Source organism: Camelus dromedarius, chromosome 10, assembly GCF_036321535.1.
Source record: "Camelus dromedarius isolate mCamDro1 chromosome 10, mCamDro1.pat, whole genome shotgun sequence".
NCBI classification, from domain to species: Eukaryota; Metazoa; Chordata; class Mammalia; order Artiodactyla; family Camelidae; genus Camelus; species Camelus dromedarius.
The window spans coordinates 54,442,956-54,462,971 of NC_087445.1; the positions used below are offsets into that span (position 1 = coordinate 54,442,956).

The 20,016-nt window shown below is 37.6% G+C and overlaps 1 protein-coding gene across 3 annotated transcripts in view; it reads left to right on the plus strand.

Moving 5' to 3' along the window:
- SLC44A1 (solute carrier family 44 member 1) overlaps window positions 1-20,016 on the plus strand; it is a 171,425-nt gene that overhangs the window by 52,602 nt on the left and 98,807 nt on the right. For all 3 annotated transcript variants that reach the window (XM_064490367.1, XM_064490366.1, XM_064490365.1), the window contains exon 3: window positions 4,997-5,139. In XM_064490367.1, coding sequence (XP_064346437.1) covers window positions 4,997-5,139 — 143 coding nt within the window. The remainder of the gene's footprint in view (window positions 1-4,996; window positions 5,140-20,016) is intronic.

Genomic DNA, 20,016 nt, shown 5'->3' on the forward strand with positions numbered 1-20,016 from the left:
TCAAGGACCTTTTTTTATTTTATAGCTTTAGTGTAGTTCTCAGAGCGTAGTGTTTCTGCCTCATTAACTGTTGTGGAGCATGCAGCATGAAGTGAAAGACTCAAAAGACTCACTGCAGTATTCAGTCACCTGTGTGATGGGCTGTGCTTTGCTGGGATCATAGAAGAGAAAGAACAGCCTGCCAAAAATTACCCTGAGGTTACCTGATCCAAATGACTGCCTACTTTCTGTTAATTCCTTTGGTTTTTTTTTTTTTTTTCCTGGGTTTTTTTTTAATCATTGTGGTAAAATAAACATAATTTAAAATTTACCGTTTTAACTATTTTTAAATATGCAGGTCATTTAAACCCATTTGCTTTTAATCTATTCTTTTTTTTCCCCCCACTGAGTCACTATAGTGGATCAGGTAGGCTTATACTTCTCCTTGAAAGTATACCCTGAAAAAATTTACTCTGTTATCAACTCTCCCATAGCATCATAAAATTTTGAGATTAATCTAGTTCGTGCCTTGTGACAGGCAGGGAGACTGAGGCTCAGAGGATTTAAAGTGAATTGCCCTGAATCATAAGGAGTATTTGTGGCAGAGCTGGGTTCAGTTCTCAGTATGGATTCCTTGTCTGTGTTTTCTTTTTCATCTCTTGAGCTGCTCATGGAACTGAGCTTCTGTGATCTTGCCCTCATGCCCTGTTAATTTTTTTTTTTCTTTGAGAACCTTTCAATTCTTTCAGGGTGAACTTCATGTTATAACCCCTTGTATTTTGCATGATATCTTGCATTTGTATGTACTCAATAAATGCTTATTGAGTGAATATTTCCTAGATTTCCAGTCATTCTTATTTTTTTCCTCTTTCTTTTTTAGAGTAATGTATCCTATTGAACTTTAGAGAAATCCAGAAATCTGGCAGATAGGCAAAACTTTTAAGTTTATTTTTAAAATTAGTCCTGCTAATTTTAGGATTCAAATCCTACCCCATCTGCTGGGTCCTAATAGCCTTCCTTGTCTCGGGGTTCTCAAATGAGGAGGAACAGAAGCCAAGTGTTACTCTCAGGTTTGACAAATTAGAAGACTGACTTCAAGCATTGATTGAAATTAGGGAGGTAGTATTTGAGAAGAAAGTCTGGATATATTTTCTTTAATCCTGGGAGAGGGCTGGGAGCATAAGTCTTTTTTTCCCCGTCTTTTTATCTTGAAGCATGTTGCCATATTCATACCCCCTCCCCACCCCTCATACAGGTTTTGTTGACTTTTTTTTTCTTCAAAGCAAAGCTAAGGCTCTCTGCCTTGCTCAGTTGCATGGTAAAGTCTCCATGTATGAAATTCAAACATGCTTATAAAATAAAATGTGTCCCTTTTTTGGACTAATAGTGAATGAAACTAAGCCAAAGCTCTTACTTCAGTCGAACTAAACCTTGTGATGTGAAGGGGAAATGAGCACAGTTCATTAATTAGCAAATTGTCTTTCTCCCACATAAGCAGGAGGCACTTATTAGTTTCCGGATCTTGCCTGTGATCCACCATCCCTGTGTCCCTTTATCTGATTTGAGTCTCCTCCTGCTTGTGATTAGATTTGTCTGCTCTTCTCTCTCTCTTAAAATAGCAGTTCTGAAAGCACTTCAATAGCTTAGTCATTTTAAAATTTTAGCCGTGATTCTCTTCCTTCCTAATAGGCTTACTTTCTCTCCAGTGATTGTTCCCTACTATAGGTGTACGAAAGCTTTCCTCATCCCCCTTATCATTTGCTTCATTAATGTCATTTCCTTCTATTGAATACCCTCCCCCCGCCCTGTGCCTTGTGGAGCTATTAAATTATCTAGTGCATTCTGTAAAGTTTCTCCCCATATTTTAATTTCATGTACCACATTTTTTTTCTCATCTGAAACTATATTGCTTCCTGCATTTGGATTTCACAATTTTTTTAAAAGGAGATTGTCTTTTTAATTATATTTGGCCTAGTTCTCCATTGTCACTACTTGTACCATATGGGAAGTCCCTGGGATAACAGCCATGGTTTCTTCCTATCTTATTAGCTTACTGTTCACCTTCCTTTCTCCCCTGCAGCCTCTCACCCTCTCTACTCTAATGCCTGTGGAAGCTACTAAGAAGTTTAAATGGCCTGTGTGAGAATATGTCAGTGTCCCACTTTACCATCTGTATGTGACATTTTGTAATTTGTACCCTGCCTACATCCCAGAGGGGCATGAGGTGGCTTATGATGAAAACAAACAGACACACAGAGGCACAAAAACCACGTGTCCCACAGTACTGTTAAAAATAGTCATAAAGGGGAATCAGAAATCATTTAAAGGAATCTGTAACACAAAGTACTTATCAAACATCAGGAGAAAATTTCTATAAAAAGTGAAAGAAGAACATAACCTTTTAATTATGCAAGGGCTTTGCTATTTTAGATGAGTACTGAAAGAAGATTGTAATTGTGGTCTGAATGTTTCGGTATAATAAAAAAACTACTGACAGTATTTCTCACTTTTCCCCCTATAGAAATTTTTGTTCTCAAATGGAGAACTGAAGGGGTTTTTGGTTAGTCCCCAATTACTGTTGTCAGCCTCATTAGTCTGACTTTCTCATTCCAGTTTACCATTAACAGCTACCATATATTGATCACCTGCCATGTACCAGACCAGTTAGACATAAGAAATGCATTATCTCTTTTAGTCTTCATCATTAGGAGGTGAAATAGTATTACTTAGTGTCAGGGATGAAGAGGAAACGGTCTAAATAGGTACTTGGATCAAAGTTATACAAGTCGTAGGAGGTAGAGTGAGGCTTTGAATCCAAATCTTTCTGGATTCCCTGTCTATTGCTCTGTGATGCTTCCTGTTAAAGAACTGTGTTAGAAAAGGTTAGCCATGAAACCTTCTAATGTTTATCTCCACCTCCAGTATTTTGTTTAGTGTTGGGCTTCCTAATTTGATGTTCAAGGGTATGCTTGAAATGGCATGCTGATTTGCCATATATTTTTTCTCATGTCTCAGTCTTGACTTGAAGTTCTGAGGTGGGACTCATTTCCCTGCCGTCTTCTTGGAGGAGTCAGGAGAGAGGGAGAGGGAAGCCAGGGTGAGAGTGAATAAGTGAGTACTGATCAGCCTGTGCCTAATCCTAGTGCTAGCAGTTAGCTGTGCTTTGAGACAGAAGGGCCCTCACATCTATTGAGACAGGCACTTTACTTGTATTATCTCATGTAATTTTCACAGCAGTCTTTGTGGTGGGTGATTTTAGCCCCAACTTATAGATACCAATGAGGCATGGGGAATTAAAGAAATTTGTCCAGAAGGGTGGGTATAGCTCAGTGGTAGAGCACACGCTTAGCATGCGCAAGGCCCTGGGTTCAATCCCTAGTACCTCCATTGAAAAAAATAAAATAAAGCATGTGAGTTGGGGGTGGGGGGGAAGTTTGTCCAAGGTCACACAAGGAGAAAATGAACTCATCAATATTCCATTGATCAGTGCAGGTCTCTCTGACCCCAAAGCCCATGGTCTTTCCCTTACAACGTGTTTTCATTTCTAGCAACAGTAATAGCCAACACTTACTGAGCTCTTACTATGTGCCAGACAGGATTCTCACCACTTTACTGGATTGTTTCATTTAATCCTTACAGCAGCCCTAAGAGCTCCACTCATTATCTCCATTTTACAGGTGAGTAAATTGAGGCACTGAGAGTTAAAGTAACTTGGCAAGGATCAGAGAGCGACAGAGTAGCAAATCAGGGGGTCTCTACTCCACGTCCACTTTCTTACAAAGTGACGTTTCAAGTAGTTTCTGCTAGGTAGACCTGTGCTCTCTGCTCTTCCCCTTTCATTTTCCTTACCTGCACGGTAAACACAGAGGAGTTATTTAGAAAAGAGTTTGTTTACCTTTTTAGGAGAGTATGTTTAAGAGGGAAATCCTTTTCTTTGAGGCCCTGCATGCAACTACAGCATTTACCACTGTAGACCTGAGATCCAGCAGGGCTGCTTAGAAAGTACTACTCGTGGTACTTGGCTGTGATGATTTAAACGGTGATAATCTCTGTCTTCATTAGTCACTTTAATAAAGATAAGAAAAACTCAACCTTTTAATGAGGAAGTTGCGAGAATATTTAACCCCAGTCTTTTCTCCCCATTCAGTTTATTAGTAGTCATTCACCTTACTTCCTGTTCTTAATGCTTCGTAGCCTGCAATTGAATAAAGGCTTTTATAATGCTTTGTTTTGGCCAGTGCATCCTTGATTTAGCAAGCATGTTACAATTCTAAGCATCTACCATTTGCCTTTGGCACTATGATGAAGCATGTTCCCGTGAAATGAAGTGGCCTTTGACACACAGGCCCAGTGCCTGACTCTCCTTGGGTCTCCAATATTAAGAGCATGGCAGTGCTTCATGGTATAATTCTTTGGCTTGTATACAGCTTTACTGCCAGAAAGAAACAGAAGTGGTGTGTGTACTGAAGTGATAATAATTCAAAACCTACATACCTATTGTTCTTTGAATTTTTTTCTTTCATCTGTTGCTGTTGTTCATTTAACAGAACTCCTTTGCAACCAAATAAAACTAAAGAATGAAGAAAGCTGGGCTTGAGTCTATGCTCTGATCTTTGCTAGCTTCTGTGGCCTTGGGCAAACTCACTTACCCTCCCTGGGCCTCAGTTTCTCCATCATGAGGATTAGAGATAATGTATGGTAAGCATCTGGTTCAGATCCTGGCATAGAGCAGGTGTTCCATACAGAGAAGCTATTATTATTATAAAAATGCAAACATAATCTTACGATGTAAAAACTTGAGGTTTGTTTTGTTATCGTAGTAAATAGTGTTTCCCTGTGGACTTCTTTGTACAGCCTGTGTGAAATCCAAGGAAAACAGTGGAATAGTGTTTGCAATAAGGAAAGATAGCTCTTTGTTCCCTTCAGCGGACAAAAGAAGCTCATTATCGTATCAAGTAGTGACTGTTGCTATTGAAATGGTTTATTTGTATTTTTTTTTTCTGTTTTTTTCCCCTAGGGATTTATTTGTGGCTTTTCAGTAGCAACAGGTGCAGCAGCAAGACTAGTGTCAGGATACGACAGCTATGGAAATATCTGTGGGCAGAAAAATGCAAAGTTGGAAGCAATACCAAACAGTGGCATGGACCACACCCATCGGAAGTGAGTAGACTGTGGCTGAATGATGAACCCTGTGGAAGCTTGGAAGGGGAGGGGGCATCCTGCTGTTCTTACTGTTATAAAGATAACACCTTACTGTATTCAGTATTTTATATGCCTCCTGTTGTTTTTTTTATTATTTTTTTAAAGTGTCCACTTGAATCATTCCTGTTTTTGGTCTGTAAGTACATTTTCCAAGAAGCAAAATTAGGTGCCATGTTAAAATGGGCTGCCTTGAGGTTTTAATGAGTAAATGTATGATTTGAGAGGGTTCCTCTTGTACTCTGTTTTCCCATTAGCCTTTAGGCTGTACACTAAGCTTTGACCCAAAATAACAACATAATATTTTTCTTTGCAATATGTTTACAATATAAGTTTATACTTGATGGAGGACAGAGGGATGATAATGGATTTTAACACATTAAAGTTATAATGAAACATTTTGTGGCCCATCCTTTATAATTACACATCAATTTCCAATTTTATAAAAGAAGTATTTTCTTTGTCAGAGTTTGAAATTTTGGGTTCTCAAGGTTCAGCTTTTGTATTTCACGGAATTCCTGACTTAATCACCTCTTTTCTTCAAAAGAGCTGCTATGTATTTCATTTTTAATGTCTATGGGGAAAATACATTTTATCAGACATATTTTATGTATGATGTCAATGTTAATTGTCCACACTGTAGATTTATGCCCCATCAAACTTTATTAGATCTAATAGTTGAAGACACGCCTTCAGAACTGACCAACTAATTTAAAGATAACAGGTTAACCAGTTACATTAATGAACTTTATAGGAATAGGCTAAAGCAGATAAAAACATTTTTTAGACTATAATTCTATTATATTTCCTGGGATGTAATAACTGTTTATTGTTAGATTAAATTGTCGGTTGAATTTGAGCCCTAATTGGAAAGTAGATCGATCTGATAAATTCAAAAAGTTGAAGAAAATCAAAATAGTTAATCATATCTTAGAAATATTCCTCCATTTAATGAAGGAATAATGCAGTTCAAATAAATAAAAACTTAAATGATAGTAATGAACATTAGTATAGCATGCCATAGTCGGCAATTATATGATACTGACCTGTGGACTGGGTGTAGCAGAGGCTTAGAGAGATTGAAATGACTTCCCCAAAAGTCTAGTGGGCAGTGGAATATCCAATACAGACCATGAACTTTTCTCCAGATATGTACCTGCAGCCCTTAACAGAAGTGAAAATTGGACTCTTTAGAGAGTCATCTGGAGTTTCATTTGGCCTTTTTGATCACTTCATGAAATTAACACAAACTTTAGACTTTTATGTTATTTGCTGTAGCAAATCTACCCATGTATTTTTTTGTTACTTCTTATTTTGAAATATTTTTAGACTTACAGAAATAGCAAAGATAGTACAGAGTTCCACATATTTGGGGGGGGGGGGTCGGGGGAAGGTAGTAGCAAATATGTTGTTAACTCTTTAATGCTGTTAACATGTACCAAACATAAAATATTACCATTTAGATAGATGAGGAGATAGTAGGGGAAGGGCTCTACTCCCTCAGGTCACCTGTTCACCTGAGGTTATGATCATTCTCTGGTTCCATTTTTAACTTGCTCATAACTCCAAGTATATTCTTACCATAAGATCTGTGTAAATGTCACTTCATACTTAACCTTACCAAGTTTCATTTCGTCAATTTTTAATTTCAGATGCTTGGATTATTTTATGTACCTTTTGGCCTCTTGCAAAGAAAGCCTGCTTATTGTTCCAAAAAAGTATTTTCTTTTCCCTGAATGCTTAGCATAGTTGAGACTCATTTATGGATAGCTGTAGGGGGAATAGTGTCCCAAGTATAGCTACCCCTTAGCACGTGTATACACGTTTAAAATTTATTTTTGATCTCTGTTTCTTCTCTGCATGTGAGCATTTTAGTGTTGACTCATTAAGTATTTCTATCTATAAATAGTGATTTTTTTATAAATGAATGGTACAGTTTTGAACATACCTTTCTCAGGTAAGTCTATACTATTTGGATTTGAAAGGAGGTAGAAAGTCTTTGTGTGTATTACCTTTACTCCATCCTCTTTTTTTTCCTGCCAGATGCATTGATTTCCTCCTTTTTCACTCATTTCCTCATACATCTTTGGCTCTGTTATGAATTCCAGGCCCTTCTATGCATATAGAATTTTTTTATACCTGTTTCATTTGCTATTGCCTCAACTTGACCTTGATCACTTTCTTCCATCTCTTATCCTCAGTACCTAGTACTTACTAGGACCTCCATACATAGTTGTTGAATAAGTTAATACATTAGTCCTGTAAAATCCTGAACACAACTAACTCTTTTTGCCTTCATGAGTGTTGTTTCCTCTATCAGGAAAAAAAAATCCCTCCCATTCTTCACATGGTGAAATTCTATTTGTCCTTCAGCTCTCTTCACTATAAATGTTACTGCCCAGAAAGGTCTTTTTTGGGCTCATAATTTAAATCTCACTTTGTCCTGTAATATGTGTAGTTATTTATTTTGTGACTATTTGTTAAATGTTTGTCTCTTCTAAGTTCCATGAATTTATTCACTGCTGGATCCTCAGTACCTAGAATGTAGTAGGCACTCAATTAAATGTTTGTTGAATGGGTAAAAAAAATTTTTTTTCTCAAATATGTTCTCAGAGTGAATTACTGAGTCTGAGGATCTGAATATTTTAAGATTATTAATCCATATCACTAACTGGCTTTCCATAAGGGCTGTTCCATTTACCTTCCCACCAACAGTGTCTGAGATTGCTTTATCCTTGCTAGTATTATTAATTTTTGTGCTGATTTGATCAACCAAAAATGATGTTTTATGGTTTCCATTTGCATGCTTTTGATTATTCATGAGTGCGAACCTTTTTCCCCTCCATATATTTGCTGGCATCTCATGAAGACTGTTGAGCCAGCATATCTATTCTTGGTCTTTTTATCTCTAATCTTCTCTATCCTTTACACTGTGATAGGATTAAGTTCTTTAAAACACTTTTTACTGTCATTTCCCTGCTCAAGAGCCTTTCCTCAAAATGCTTTTGTATCAAAGGTGAGCCCACTCAGCCCTGCCTTGACCTAGACCCCCTGTACCTGTTCAGTCTTCCCTCACTGTTTCTCAGTGTAGTAGTACCTCTGTCCATGGCATTCAGCTGATTCTACCTCTGTGCTGTCCCTCTACCTCTCTGCCAGTCTCAGTTCTTGAAAGACGTAATATGGGTCTCATAACCTCTTTATGGAATATATCAAAGCTAACTTTATCCCAGAAACTTTATACTTGGATTTTTATTGCCTTTAAGTCGTTCTCTAATTATATTGTGTTTCTCATCTGCCTCTATTAATGATCAGTTGCTAGGTAACAATATTTTCACAAACGTAGTGGCTTAAAACAGGACATATTTATTACCTCACAGTTCCTGTGGTTCAGCTTAGATACAGCTTAGCTGGGACTCCTGCTTCAGAGTTTCTCACAAGGCTGCAGTCAAGATGTTGGTCAGAGCTGAGGTTCTACTGGAGAAGTTCCCCTTCTAAGTTCAGGTGGTTAACAGCACACAGTACTTAAGGATTGTTGGACAGAGAGCCTTAGCTCTTTACTGGTCATTAGCCAGAGGCCAATCTCAGTGCAGGCTACATGGGCCTCTCTGTATGGCAGCTTACTTCAAAGCCAACAAGGGAGGGCATCAACACAGAGAGTTTGCTAGTAAGATGGAAGTTACAGTCCTATGTCATTTAACTATGGAAGTGATATCCCCTCACCTTTCCAGTAGTCTGCTGGTTACAAGTAAGTTTATATTCCCACCCAAACTCAGGGGGAAGGTCTGAATTCTAGGAGGTAGGGAAAATTGGGGCATCTCAGAGTCTGAACACCACACCACCCAGCTCTGTCTCCCTGGATCATCATGTTTTGTATAACTCCCAGATTTTGACACCCAAGGATTACTTTATAAGGGCTTATTGAATTGTGATAAAATAGGAAGGATGTAAATCAGGAGAGAAATGGGAAGGGAATGCCTTTGACCTATTCTAACTACAAAATTTAAGATACCAAGATGACTATAAGAATTCTATTAGTAGTAAAGAAAAGGCTGTGTTTTATTTTTTTATCATTCTAATTATAATGCATTCTTTTTCTCCAAATAATATTTTTGAACTGATAGTATATTTACTGTAGTAATAAAGACGTATAGGAACATGGCAGATAGTATTTTATGAGATAATGCAAGGCCCATCTTCAAATGGATTATATTCCCGAAGTTAATTTTTAAGTCAGTTGCTTGAGATGTATGAAAGTTTTATGCATAGAAACAATGCTATAAATAAGGTTCTGAGGCTGGGTCAGCCCAGAAAAGCTCATTTATCTTAGAATCATAAAGTGCCAGAGATGAAAGAGGTGTTTAAGATCATCTAGCATGTAACCTCCTTAAAGCATTGCATCAAATATTTGTGAGTGCCACCTAGGGCCCGGAGAAGAAAACCACTTGTGTTATAGCTGAGCTACGGTGGTGGTAGTACTACAGAGCATGGGTATGATTTACAGCCAGTTTTTTGGGTAATGGGGTGCGGGGTGGTAATAATATATTTTGAACCCTGACTGTCACATTTTAGATTGCCTGTCATTTTCAAACCACTCTAGTCTTAGAGTGTATGTGACGATTTTTAGATGGAGAATGATTATTATTATAGAAATTGTTCCCAGAAAGGAAGCCCCCCTCTTCCACATCAGTTTGGATAAAGCAGAGATGCTTCTGGTTCTAAGACAGCTGGATTAGTGTATATGGGGACTATGTGGGAGACAAAGCATCTTGCTCTGTTTGACCTCTGGTGAGATGATTGGAGGCAGGGAGATAGTGTGTTTCTACCATGGATGGTCCCTTTTCCTGGGTGCCTGAGATGGGGGAGGCGAGGGCACAGTGGCATTGGCTCTTAGTTTGCATAGGCTACTGTAAAGCCAGGTGAGGGTATGTAGGGAACTGCTTAATCTTTTTAATATAGGCATTATATTATTAATAGAACTCTGTTCTCCATTCTGCAAACTATCCTAACACACAGCTGAGTGTCCACTTCCTTTGTTACCCTAAGAAATTTTCCTGGTGTATCTCACTTATCGATTTTTCCACAGAGGTTCTAAAGGTGTATTTTTTGCGTAAATCTAACTTTCTTCTTTGTCTTTTCTCTAAGGAAGCCATTAAAGTTCCAATCACTGATAAGGGCTCTGTGACCCTAAAGTGCCCCTCAGATTTCAGATAGATCAGTGTTAACAAGATGTACAAGAAGCAGAGAGAGGGCTGGGGAGATTGGTGGCATGCATTGTGAGTCAAGTCTGTAGGCGGGCATTTTATTTGAGACCTTTTTCAATTACCTTCATAACCTTTAGCAGGGTATCTAGTGTGAGTTTTCCTTCTTTTCTTTAACTGTCTCACTCTCCAGAAATCCACAGCTTAGAATGTGTGTGCTGGGAGGGCCCTTGAGATCACTGAGCCCCTTCGTTGTACAGGTGGAAAAAACTGGGGTCTAGGGAACATGAGTGACTTGGCGAAGACAGTAGTATCAGGACCAGCCCTCCACCCTCCCCGCTCAGCCTAGTGCTCTTTGTGCTGTGTGTTACCCTGTCTCTGCTAAGCTACACAGTGATTCCACTTTCCCAGCTTTTTCGCTTTTGGGGCCTCTCCCTCCCAACATTGAAAGGTGAAGGAAACTTTTAGGAGAACATGCAGAGAAGAAAGGGCAGGTTATATAAATCAACAAAGGCATAACTAAAGGAGCTCTGAAAGGAACTGGAGCACCTCTGCAATCTCTGAAAGCTTGGAATAATTGGGAGGCAGTCTTGTCTGTTTTCTCTGTCAGATAAAGAATATGAATTTTAATGATGAAATGCATTATTCTCATTTCACATTTGGATATTTTTACCATTTGTATGTTTTAAATATTCATTGAAACACATGTCATTTAAACTGGTAATGTTACTTTTTTAGTAAGATAATCGACTTTTTAATAGGCAATAGTCTTATTTTTTTATTTTTGTTTTTTAAAAAGTTCTATCTTTATTTCTCTCAGGTTCCATCTTTAACATGAATTTTAAGTAACCCTCTGTGTGTGTGGCGGGGGGTAATTAGGTTGATTTATTTATTTTATTTTAATGGAGGTACTGGGGATTGAACCCAGGACCTCATGTATGCTAAGCATACACTCTACCCCCAAGCTATACCCTCTCCCCTGGCAATAGTCTTATTTTAAAGAAACCATTTTTATAACCTCTACATGGATACAGAATAAAACTTCAGTGGCCACTGGTTACCTTCCCTAAAGCTCAGAGTTCTGTAGGTTTAGTGTCTGGTTGTCTACTTCATGATTGCGAATTAGTTTGTTAACTTTTCCCCCCTGGTTTCTTTTTTTTTATTTTTTTATTGAAGTGTGGTTGGTGTACAATATTATATAAAGCTTATTAACTTTTATAAAGGCTTTTTTAGGGGGTTGGTAATGCTATTATACAGATGTGAAAGACGTGCTCACTCTTTAAACCACTTATAAGCAGATGGCTGAACTTTCTTTCTCGGCCTACTGTGCCTTATAACCATGTATTTTAGGAAGACCTTTTTGTAAAAAATTAGTTATCATGTAAAACATACCTTTTTGAAGACTTTTAAAGAGTTATCAAATATTGTTGACTGCATACCTGTCCCTGTTTGAAATTTTTTAAAAAAGAACTAGAAAGGAAAGGTAAAATTTGCTAAATACTCAGTTTGAGGATCCTTTTATCAGCTCTGTACAGTTGTCCACGTGTATGTGACAAGGACTCATTTCTCTTCCTTCTAGTGACTTAAATTACTGCTTCTTGAAAATTCTGTCTATTATTTTATTTAGTCCTCAGCAAACATTTATTGAAAATCGACTCTGTGCTAGAGACCTCTGTTAAGAATAACAAAAGAGGAAACAACCTAAATGACTGAAAAAAGAGGTTTTTTTGGATTCATTTATTTATTCATTCATTCATGAGTTACATTTCTCAGCCACCTTCTTTGGGTTAGGCATCGGAGATTGTACTCTTGAGAAAAAGGGGCACACTCTTTTATGTCATGGAAATGACAGTCTAGTGGAGAAAACAGAACTTAATACAATCATCATATAATCACAGATGTTACTACAGCTGTCGAAAGTGTTACAAAGGGCAAGATGTAAGGGCATAAGGGGGGTTGTAACAGGAGGACTTGGCCCCGTCTGAGGTGGAAAAAGTGGTGGTAAAGAATTATGTCCATTGATGTGGAATATCCACATAACGTTATTAAGGGAAAAATAAAGTTACAAGTCAATATATATAGTGTGATTTTTGTTCATATATATAAAAATATACATGTACATAGGAAAGTATAGAATGAAATTATTAACAGTGTAGTTAACTGTTGAATTATGGATCTTTTAAATTTTCTCTTATACTTACTTTTTCCCTAAGTTTTTTTTACAGTCAATGTATCTTATTTGGACGATGAAAAAAAATTAGTGAAAAAAGGTATTCACAGTCTCTGTCCTTGAAGAGTTTGCCTCCTAGGGAGGGAGACAAAATACTATGTAAACAAAAAGCTATGTAAACATAGGTAAACTATGCAAGGTGGGACATCATATAAAAGTGTTGTATATTGAAAGCTGGGCGACTCCAGTTTCCTGGGTTTCTAACTACAGGGACAGGAAAATAGGCAGTTTGATAGTAGCACTAGAACCATGATTGTGTTTGGTTCCACTGCTGCTGTAACAAATTGCCACAAACCAAGTGCCTTAAAACAACCAAGTTCTATAAATCAGAAGCCTGTGCACAGCTTGATTCAGCAGGTTCCTTGCTTCAGGTTTCACAAGGCTGAAATCAAAGTGTTGGCAGGCCTTTGTTCCTTACTAGAGGCTCTGGAGAATGAATCTAATTCCAAGTTCAATTCAGTTCCATGTGGGTGTAGGTTGAGGTTCCATTTCCTTGCTGGCTATCAGCCAGGGGTCATTCTCAGCTTCTAGAGGCAACCTATGTATTCTGTAGCTTATATTCTGTGGCTCGTGGTCCCTTTCCTTTACAACAGTGGGTCAGATCCTTCTCATGCTTCAACGTCTCTGACCTCCCCGTCTTTAGGGTAGTATCTTAGTTCTAGAATGTCCGTGTGGATTGAAGAATCTTTTAGCCAGTGACGGGAGTTCAGGGACAGAGTCATTTTAAGTAGGGTTCTAGAGCCCCAATTAGGTGGGTTGGGGGTTCACAGCAGGACTTACATTCTAGCAGGGGAAATCAAATAAAGTAGATCTGTGGAAGAAAGGCATAGATAGTGGTGATGGTGGGGGTGGAGGGCAGGGAGCTGGTGAATGGGTGACCATGTGGGTTCTTGGGCCAAGATGCAGCTCCAAGAGCCCATCTGTAGTGAGGATGGAATTCCAATTAGAATGCCAAGCTTGGTTCTTGGCTGAAGGACATTGTGGGCGGGGTCTGTAGGTTGGAGTTCTGTAGGCCAGCCTAAAACTAAAGCCTGGTGAAAACTTCTGCGCACAGTGAGGAGCTCCCAGCTCTGTCTTATGGAGTTGTAGAGGCTTAGGAGAACAGAGATGGTGCATTTATCCATTATGCTGGATTGAGTTTTACAGAGTGTCCAGGCTATTCTTTAGAGTAGCTCAGTAGATAACTGCTCATTCCCACACTTAGGGATAAGAATGAACAAATGAGGATACTCTGAGCTTTTGGTGAGTTTTCTGTTGCTTTGACGAAAGCACTGTCCTCTCTGCTCTCCTGTCAGGTATTTTCTGACTCCAGCATTAACCTACCATCTCTCCTAGTGTGGCTCAACACAAAAAAGAGAAGCCTAGACAGATACTTCACTTGAACTTGCATCTGTGCACTCATTTGCCCACAAATTCCCAAGCATTGGAAAACAGTACATTTTGTGGTGTTCTATGGAAACACTGTATTATTTGTGCAGTTTTCCCCTAATCTTTCACCTTTCTCTCATAGAAAATGTTAGAAGTTGTAAAAATGATAGCTAAATTTTCTGAAGGCAAATTTATGGAGGCATCTTTGGAAAATATTTTTTTGTCATTTCATGACCACACTCTCTTTAGCCTGAATTTTTGAAAAACTTTTTTACAAAGTAACATCTGTATTGCTGGTGAAATTCTTCCTCTCGGTAATACTTGCTCTGGGTAATACTGCTAGCAATTTGAAAGAAGAGATCCAACTGCATACCATATAAAATTCAGGAGTTGAAAGTTGAAATGTTGAACAGAGTCTATATAAAGAAGTAAAAAGCCACTTAACAGAATTAGATGACAGGCATGCACCTAGGCAAGGAAGAGATGATTGGTTCTTTTGTGTGTTGCCTGCCTAGGTTGTGTACTTGGCATATCTAAATTAAACAGCTGATTACACATGCTCACCCAGAGTCTTCCTGTTTGGGTTGGTTCCAAATTAACCAGGCAGCTGTAAAAATTCTTTTTCATTTTGTCATGGTACATAAGCTTACAGGTATGACCTTTGTAAATTTACTTTCAGTAATTATTAACCACTCCAACTATGAATTTTTTAGTCATCAAGGTGCAACCTATTTACGTTTACCTGGATGTGAGAGTTGAGAGCAACTGAGAAGTTAGAGGGTACACAGTCTACGCACGAGCACCCTCGAAGCTAAATACAAGTCCGGGGGTCCGCATGACCACCCTTAGTTTTGATAATTTTCCAGAAAGCCTCACAAAACTCACTATTACACTCACAATTACAGTTTATTATAAGGAAAGGCAACCAGATTGAAAAAGAAGCTAATAAGAGAAGCTCTACCATTGTTCCCACCCCCTGGAGTCAGGGCATGTTACTTGCCTGGCATTGATGTGTGATGATACACATGGGGTTTTGCGAGCTGGGACTCTCACCCAAGCTTCAACATTCAGAATTTTCACTAGGGCTCCATTATGCAGGCATGATTCATTGCCCATGTGGCTGACTCAGTCTCAGCCCCTCTGGTCAGGCTGAAGTACCATAGGATCCCAAATGCCTGGTCTGCGAGGCATTGTTGGTCTTTCTAAGAGTGGTCAACTTCCACCTGAAATCCTATCTGCTGTGGCCCACCTCCAGCCTTCACATTGTTAGACTGTTTGCCATGACCTAAATCCCCAGGCAAATAAAGACACTCCTACAAGGTTTAGCAGTTAACTGCCAAAAGCCCAGGGCAAAGTCCAGACCTCTTTCTGAGTACATTAAATTTTTTACTGCCCCCTGGGACTCTTTAAGTTGCGTGTTGTAAAATGCATTTTCAAGATGAAATTTAAATCTTATTTTTATAGTCTTATTGAAGTATAACTTACATATAATAATTTATCCATTTTAAGTGTACAGTTAGAGTTTTGGTAACGATACAGTCATGTGCCCTCTGTCATAATCCATACTTCTTTTGCCCCTAGAAAAATTACCCCTTGTCTCCAAACAACCACAGCTGCTGTCTGTCAGTATAGTTTTGCCTTTTTAGAATTTCATATACATGGAGTTGTATGGTATGTAGTATTTTTTGTCATACTTTTTTCACGTGGCATAATAATGTGAGATCATCCATACTGTAAAATATATCAGTAGTTTGTCCCTTCTTAATTGCTGAGTAGTATTTCATTGTGTAGATATACCACATTTTGTTTATCTGTTCATCAGTTTTGGATTCTTTTTTCTATACTTAACATTTTTTCCTATTGTAAATAACACTGCTTTGAAAATTTATGTACATGTGTTGTATGGAAATATATTTTCTTACTTTTGGGTAGATAACCTAGGATTGGGATTGCGGATCCATATTGTGAGAGTATGTTTAATTTTATGAGAAATTATCAAACTGTTTTGCATTTTTTCTGTTTTCTTCTAGAACTCTTTTTATTTAGCACTTGTGTTTGTGTACATTGTGAAGAGGTCAAGGTTTGTTCTTTTTCCCATACATGATTCCCAGTTATTCCAGCAGCATTTATTGAAAAAACTACCTTCCCCATTGAATTACCTTGGCACCTTTGTCAAAAATAGATTTCATTTTAAGTTGGAGGGCATGAACGGAAGTTGATAGTTTCTAATACTGGTGGGTACCAATTTTATGGAGAAATGGTCTATTTTAAATTAAACAAGGACGTCACCTTTTTTATACCACTGTCTTAAATAACTAGTTGCAACAAATCATATAAAAGAGATAAATGAAATGTGTGTAGGTCAGTAGAGAGTAAAATAATGCTATTTGTCAATGACAAGGAACTGTAACCTGGATGTTTTAGGAGATTCAACAAAAATATATCTTGAAATGAGAAGCTTAAATCATGGGTTATAAAACATATGCCTAACTGAATTCAGTCATTTGTTTTATCAGTAGACAAAATATAATGAAAAAGATAATACTTGTTTTATTAAAAACTAAAATCTAACAAGATACAAGGCCAAATACAGAGAATTATAATACTTTAATAGAAAAAAAAATAATAAGAGAAATATAATCTATTCCTGGTTGAGTAGTCTAAATATCATAAAGATGACAATATGAACAAAGTCAGTTTATAGATTTAATGCAATACCATTTAAGATCCCAATAGGATGTTGAATTAAACTCAATTGATAGTATAAATCACATAGTAAGGGAGCAGGCAAGAACTTCTGGGGGGAAAACGTTTTTAAAAATTACTCTTGTTCACAAAATTATTTGAGAGAATTAGAATTGAGTGCATATATTGTATGATAATTAAATGAAGATAGAAGATCAGGAGTGACACCAAGGACATAGAGATTAGACCAGAAATCTAGTCTCAGTCTAGTTACTGAAGTTGATCACCAAATTAACTGTGAACTTTCTGGCTTGGAAAGCAGAAGGGGAAACTCAGGTTTTACCAGACGTTGCAGTTTGAAGGCCTTTAGGCAGACACTGTTAATCACTCAGTGGGGCTGGGAGTAAGACAGCAGGGAGTGGTGGACACTTTGAACTTTATATGTGTGTGCTGAAGGTAGTGGCTATTCGGGTCCAGCTGATTTTTGGCATGTGGGTACATAGGCCCAGTGATAGTAATTTTTCAAGAGAAGCTAGGAATTTATAAGGCACCTTCACTTCCTAACCACCCTCCTGAAGGCCCCTGTACCTCCTAATCCCATCACCTTTGGAGGTTAGAATTCAATGTATGAATTTGGTGGTTTCGGGGGGTGACAGATTCAGACCACAGCACCTGTCGTCTGCTGATTTTTAAATACTGGCAGTTAGTGTACCGGCCAAACAAAATGTGTAAGGGAGACGGGTTTACTCATTGTCTGGATAAGGGTTATGTGTGTATAGTTGTCATTGTCTAATTAAGGATTTTATAACTTCAAGGGGAGCAAAAGGAGTTTTGCCATTCTAGACCAAAACCTGTTCCAAAGTATATTAACAAGACTACGTGAATGTAGGTTAATAACAGTGATGGAAACAAAATAGAAATATCAGAGATAAACTGATAGTGATTTCATATTTGAGAAAAGCAATCAGTGTTTAATAAAAAACATTGTTGAATGATAATATGAAGAAGACTGCATTTACATCTATTTTAATCTCATACCATGCAAAATATATTCCAGATGAGTTAAATATTTTTAAGCAAACATTATGTACTTAATTACCTTTGTGATGGAGAGGATACCATTGTTGAAGCAATAAAGAAATAAAGTAGTACCAAGGTAGGCATGTTTGATTATTAAAAAGTTTGATTCTTTGCTACAAAGAAAAAAAGCAATACAGTGGAAGTAATATTTGTAGTTTTTCTCTGATCAGTAAGATTTTCCATGTAATTGGAATGTATCTACGAGGGTAGATCCAGTAGGCACATAACCAGGGATGGCTTAGACTGTAACCAAGGATAGTTTACACTGGAGAAGATAACATTAAGGTGTTTGGCTTAAAGATTTTCATTTGTAAAGTGAAGATAATTGTAGTATGTCCTTTTTAGGGGTGTTTTAGAGAAATAAGTATGTTAAATGATGTATATTCCTTAGCACATTGCCTGGAACCATATATGTTAACTGCTATTTATTATAATCGTCTTCCTTATTACCATCTTCCAAAATGAGTTTCAAAGTTACTTATCAAAGCTTCTTCCCTTTTTTAACCCAGTTGGGGAAAACATAGCTGTCTTAATCAACTTTACATTTGTGTAGGTTACTAAGCACTTTCACATATTCTGTCTCATTGATTCTCACTCTAGCCCTGGGTACTGTTTTAATTTCTTCTCAGTGGGGATTTTCAGGATTCACTCTTTGATAGTCATAGTTTGGTCTTTGTCATCACCCTTAAATCAATTTAACCTGATTCAAGAATTCCCCATTCTGACTGCAGCCTTCTCTCCTTCCAGCTCACGTATTCTTTGCCCACTTGAGTCATTCTTTGACTTCTAGTCCTTTGACTGTCCAAGTGCTCTCCTTTCTCTACTTTTATCCTTATTTTTTCTCCTAGTGTCATTTTTTCAAAATATTGTGACAGTATCTAATCCTTGTCTCTTTCTAACTCTGTCTTTCTCAAAGATTAAAAGGAAATCTATGATGGGCAAAGGATTTGAATGGATTTGTCTCCAAAAAAGAGAGATGAATGGCCAATAAGCACATGAAAAATGCTTAACGTCATTAGTTATCAAGGAAATGCAAATTAAACCAAGTTACTCCTTCACATCTACTAGAATAGTTACAATAAAAAAGACATACAGTTTGAAGTGTTAGCAGGGATATGGAGAAATTGAATCTCTCATACACTGCTGGTGGGAACATTAAATAGTTTAGCCACTCTGCGAAATAGTCTGGCAGTTCCTCAGAATGTTAAACATAGAGTTACCATGTGATCTAGCAATTCCACTCCTTATTATCTACCCAAGAGAAATAAAATGTATGTCCACACAATGACTTGTATACACATATTTATAGCAGCATTATTCATAATAACAAAAAAGGAAAACAACACAAATATGTACCAGCTGATGAAAGAATAAAATGTGGTATATCCATACCATGAAATATTATTTAGCCATCAAAAGGAGTGAAGTACTGATACATGCTACAACATGGATGAACCTTGAAAACATTATGTTGAGTAAAAGAAGCAGTCACAAAGGACATACTATATGACTCTGTTCATATGAAATGTCCAAAATAGCCAAATCTGTAGAAACAGAAAGTAGATTATGGTTGCCTAGCACTGGAGAGTTAGGGAGCATGGGGGGGGGGGGGTTGGGAGTGACTGCCAGGGTATGAGGTTTCTTTTGCGGGTAACAAAATATTCTAAAATTAGGAGGTGGTGATCAATTGGTGAACAACTTGGTGAAATATACTTAAAAACATTGAATTGCATTGTACAGTTTACAGGTGAGTTTTATGATAGGCAAATTATCTCAATAAAGCTTGAAAACTAAAGAGAAAAATCAATCTCTTGCCTTTGGCTCTTAACAGAGTATTTCTCAGTGTGAGTACTGGAACAAGTTGATTTTGAGAATGGTCCTTTTGACTGTGCAGTATTCACAATGAACATGGGTGTAGGAGTGTTATTCCAGTTAAGTAGGTTAAATAGAAAACTTTCTTGTAGCTTTTATGCAATATTTTTTAAAAACTGTTCTAACTTGCTTTCTGTCTCAGGTTAGTATAAGAAACACAATATGATGTCTGATTCTTGGTTACCATTCTGACAATTATTTCTCCCTTTATGGTACAAGTAAAAGGAGGAGACAGACACAGTAACTAAACAGGAGAATCATTTTTTCCCCATTCGTTTCCAGTTCCATGCCTTTGTTTTGCAATGTTGGTATCTCTTTTGGCTCTTGTTTTTGTCTCTTTGGGGACCTTTGACACTCTGTTCAAAACTATCAACTATGAAGTCTCTCTTCAGAAAACTACACATG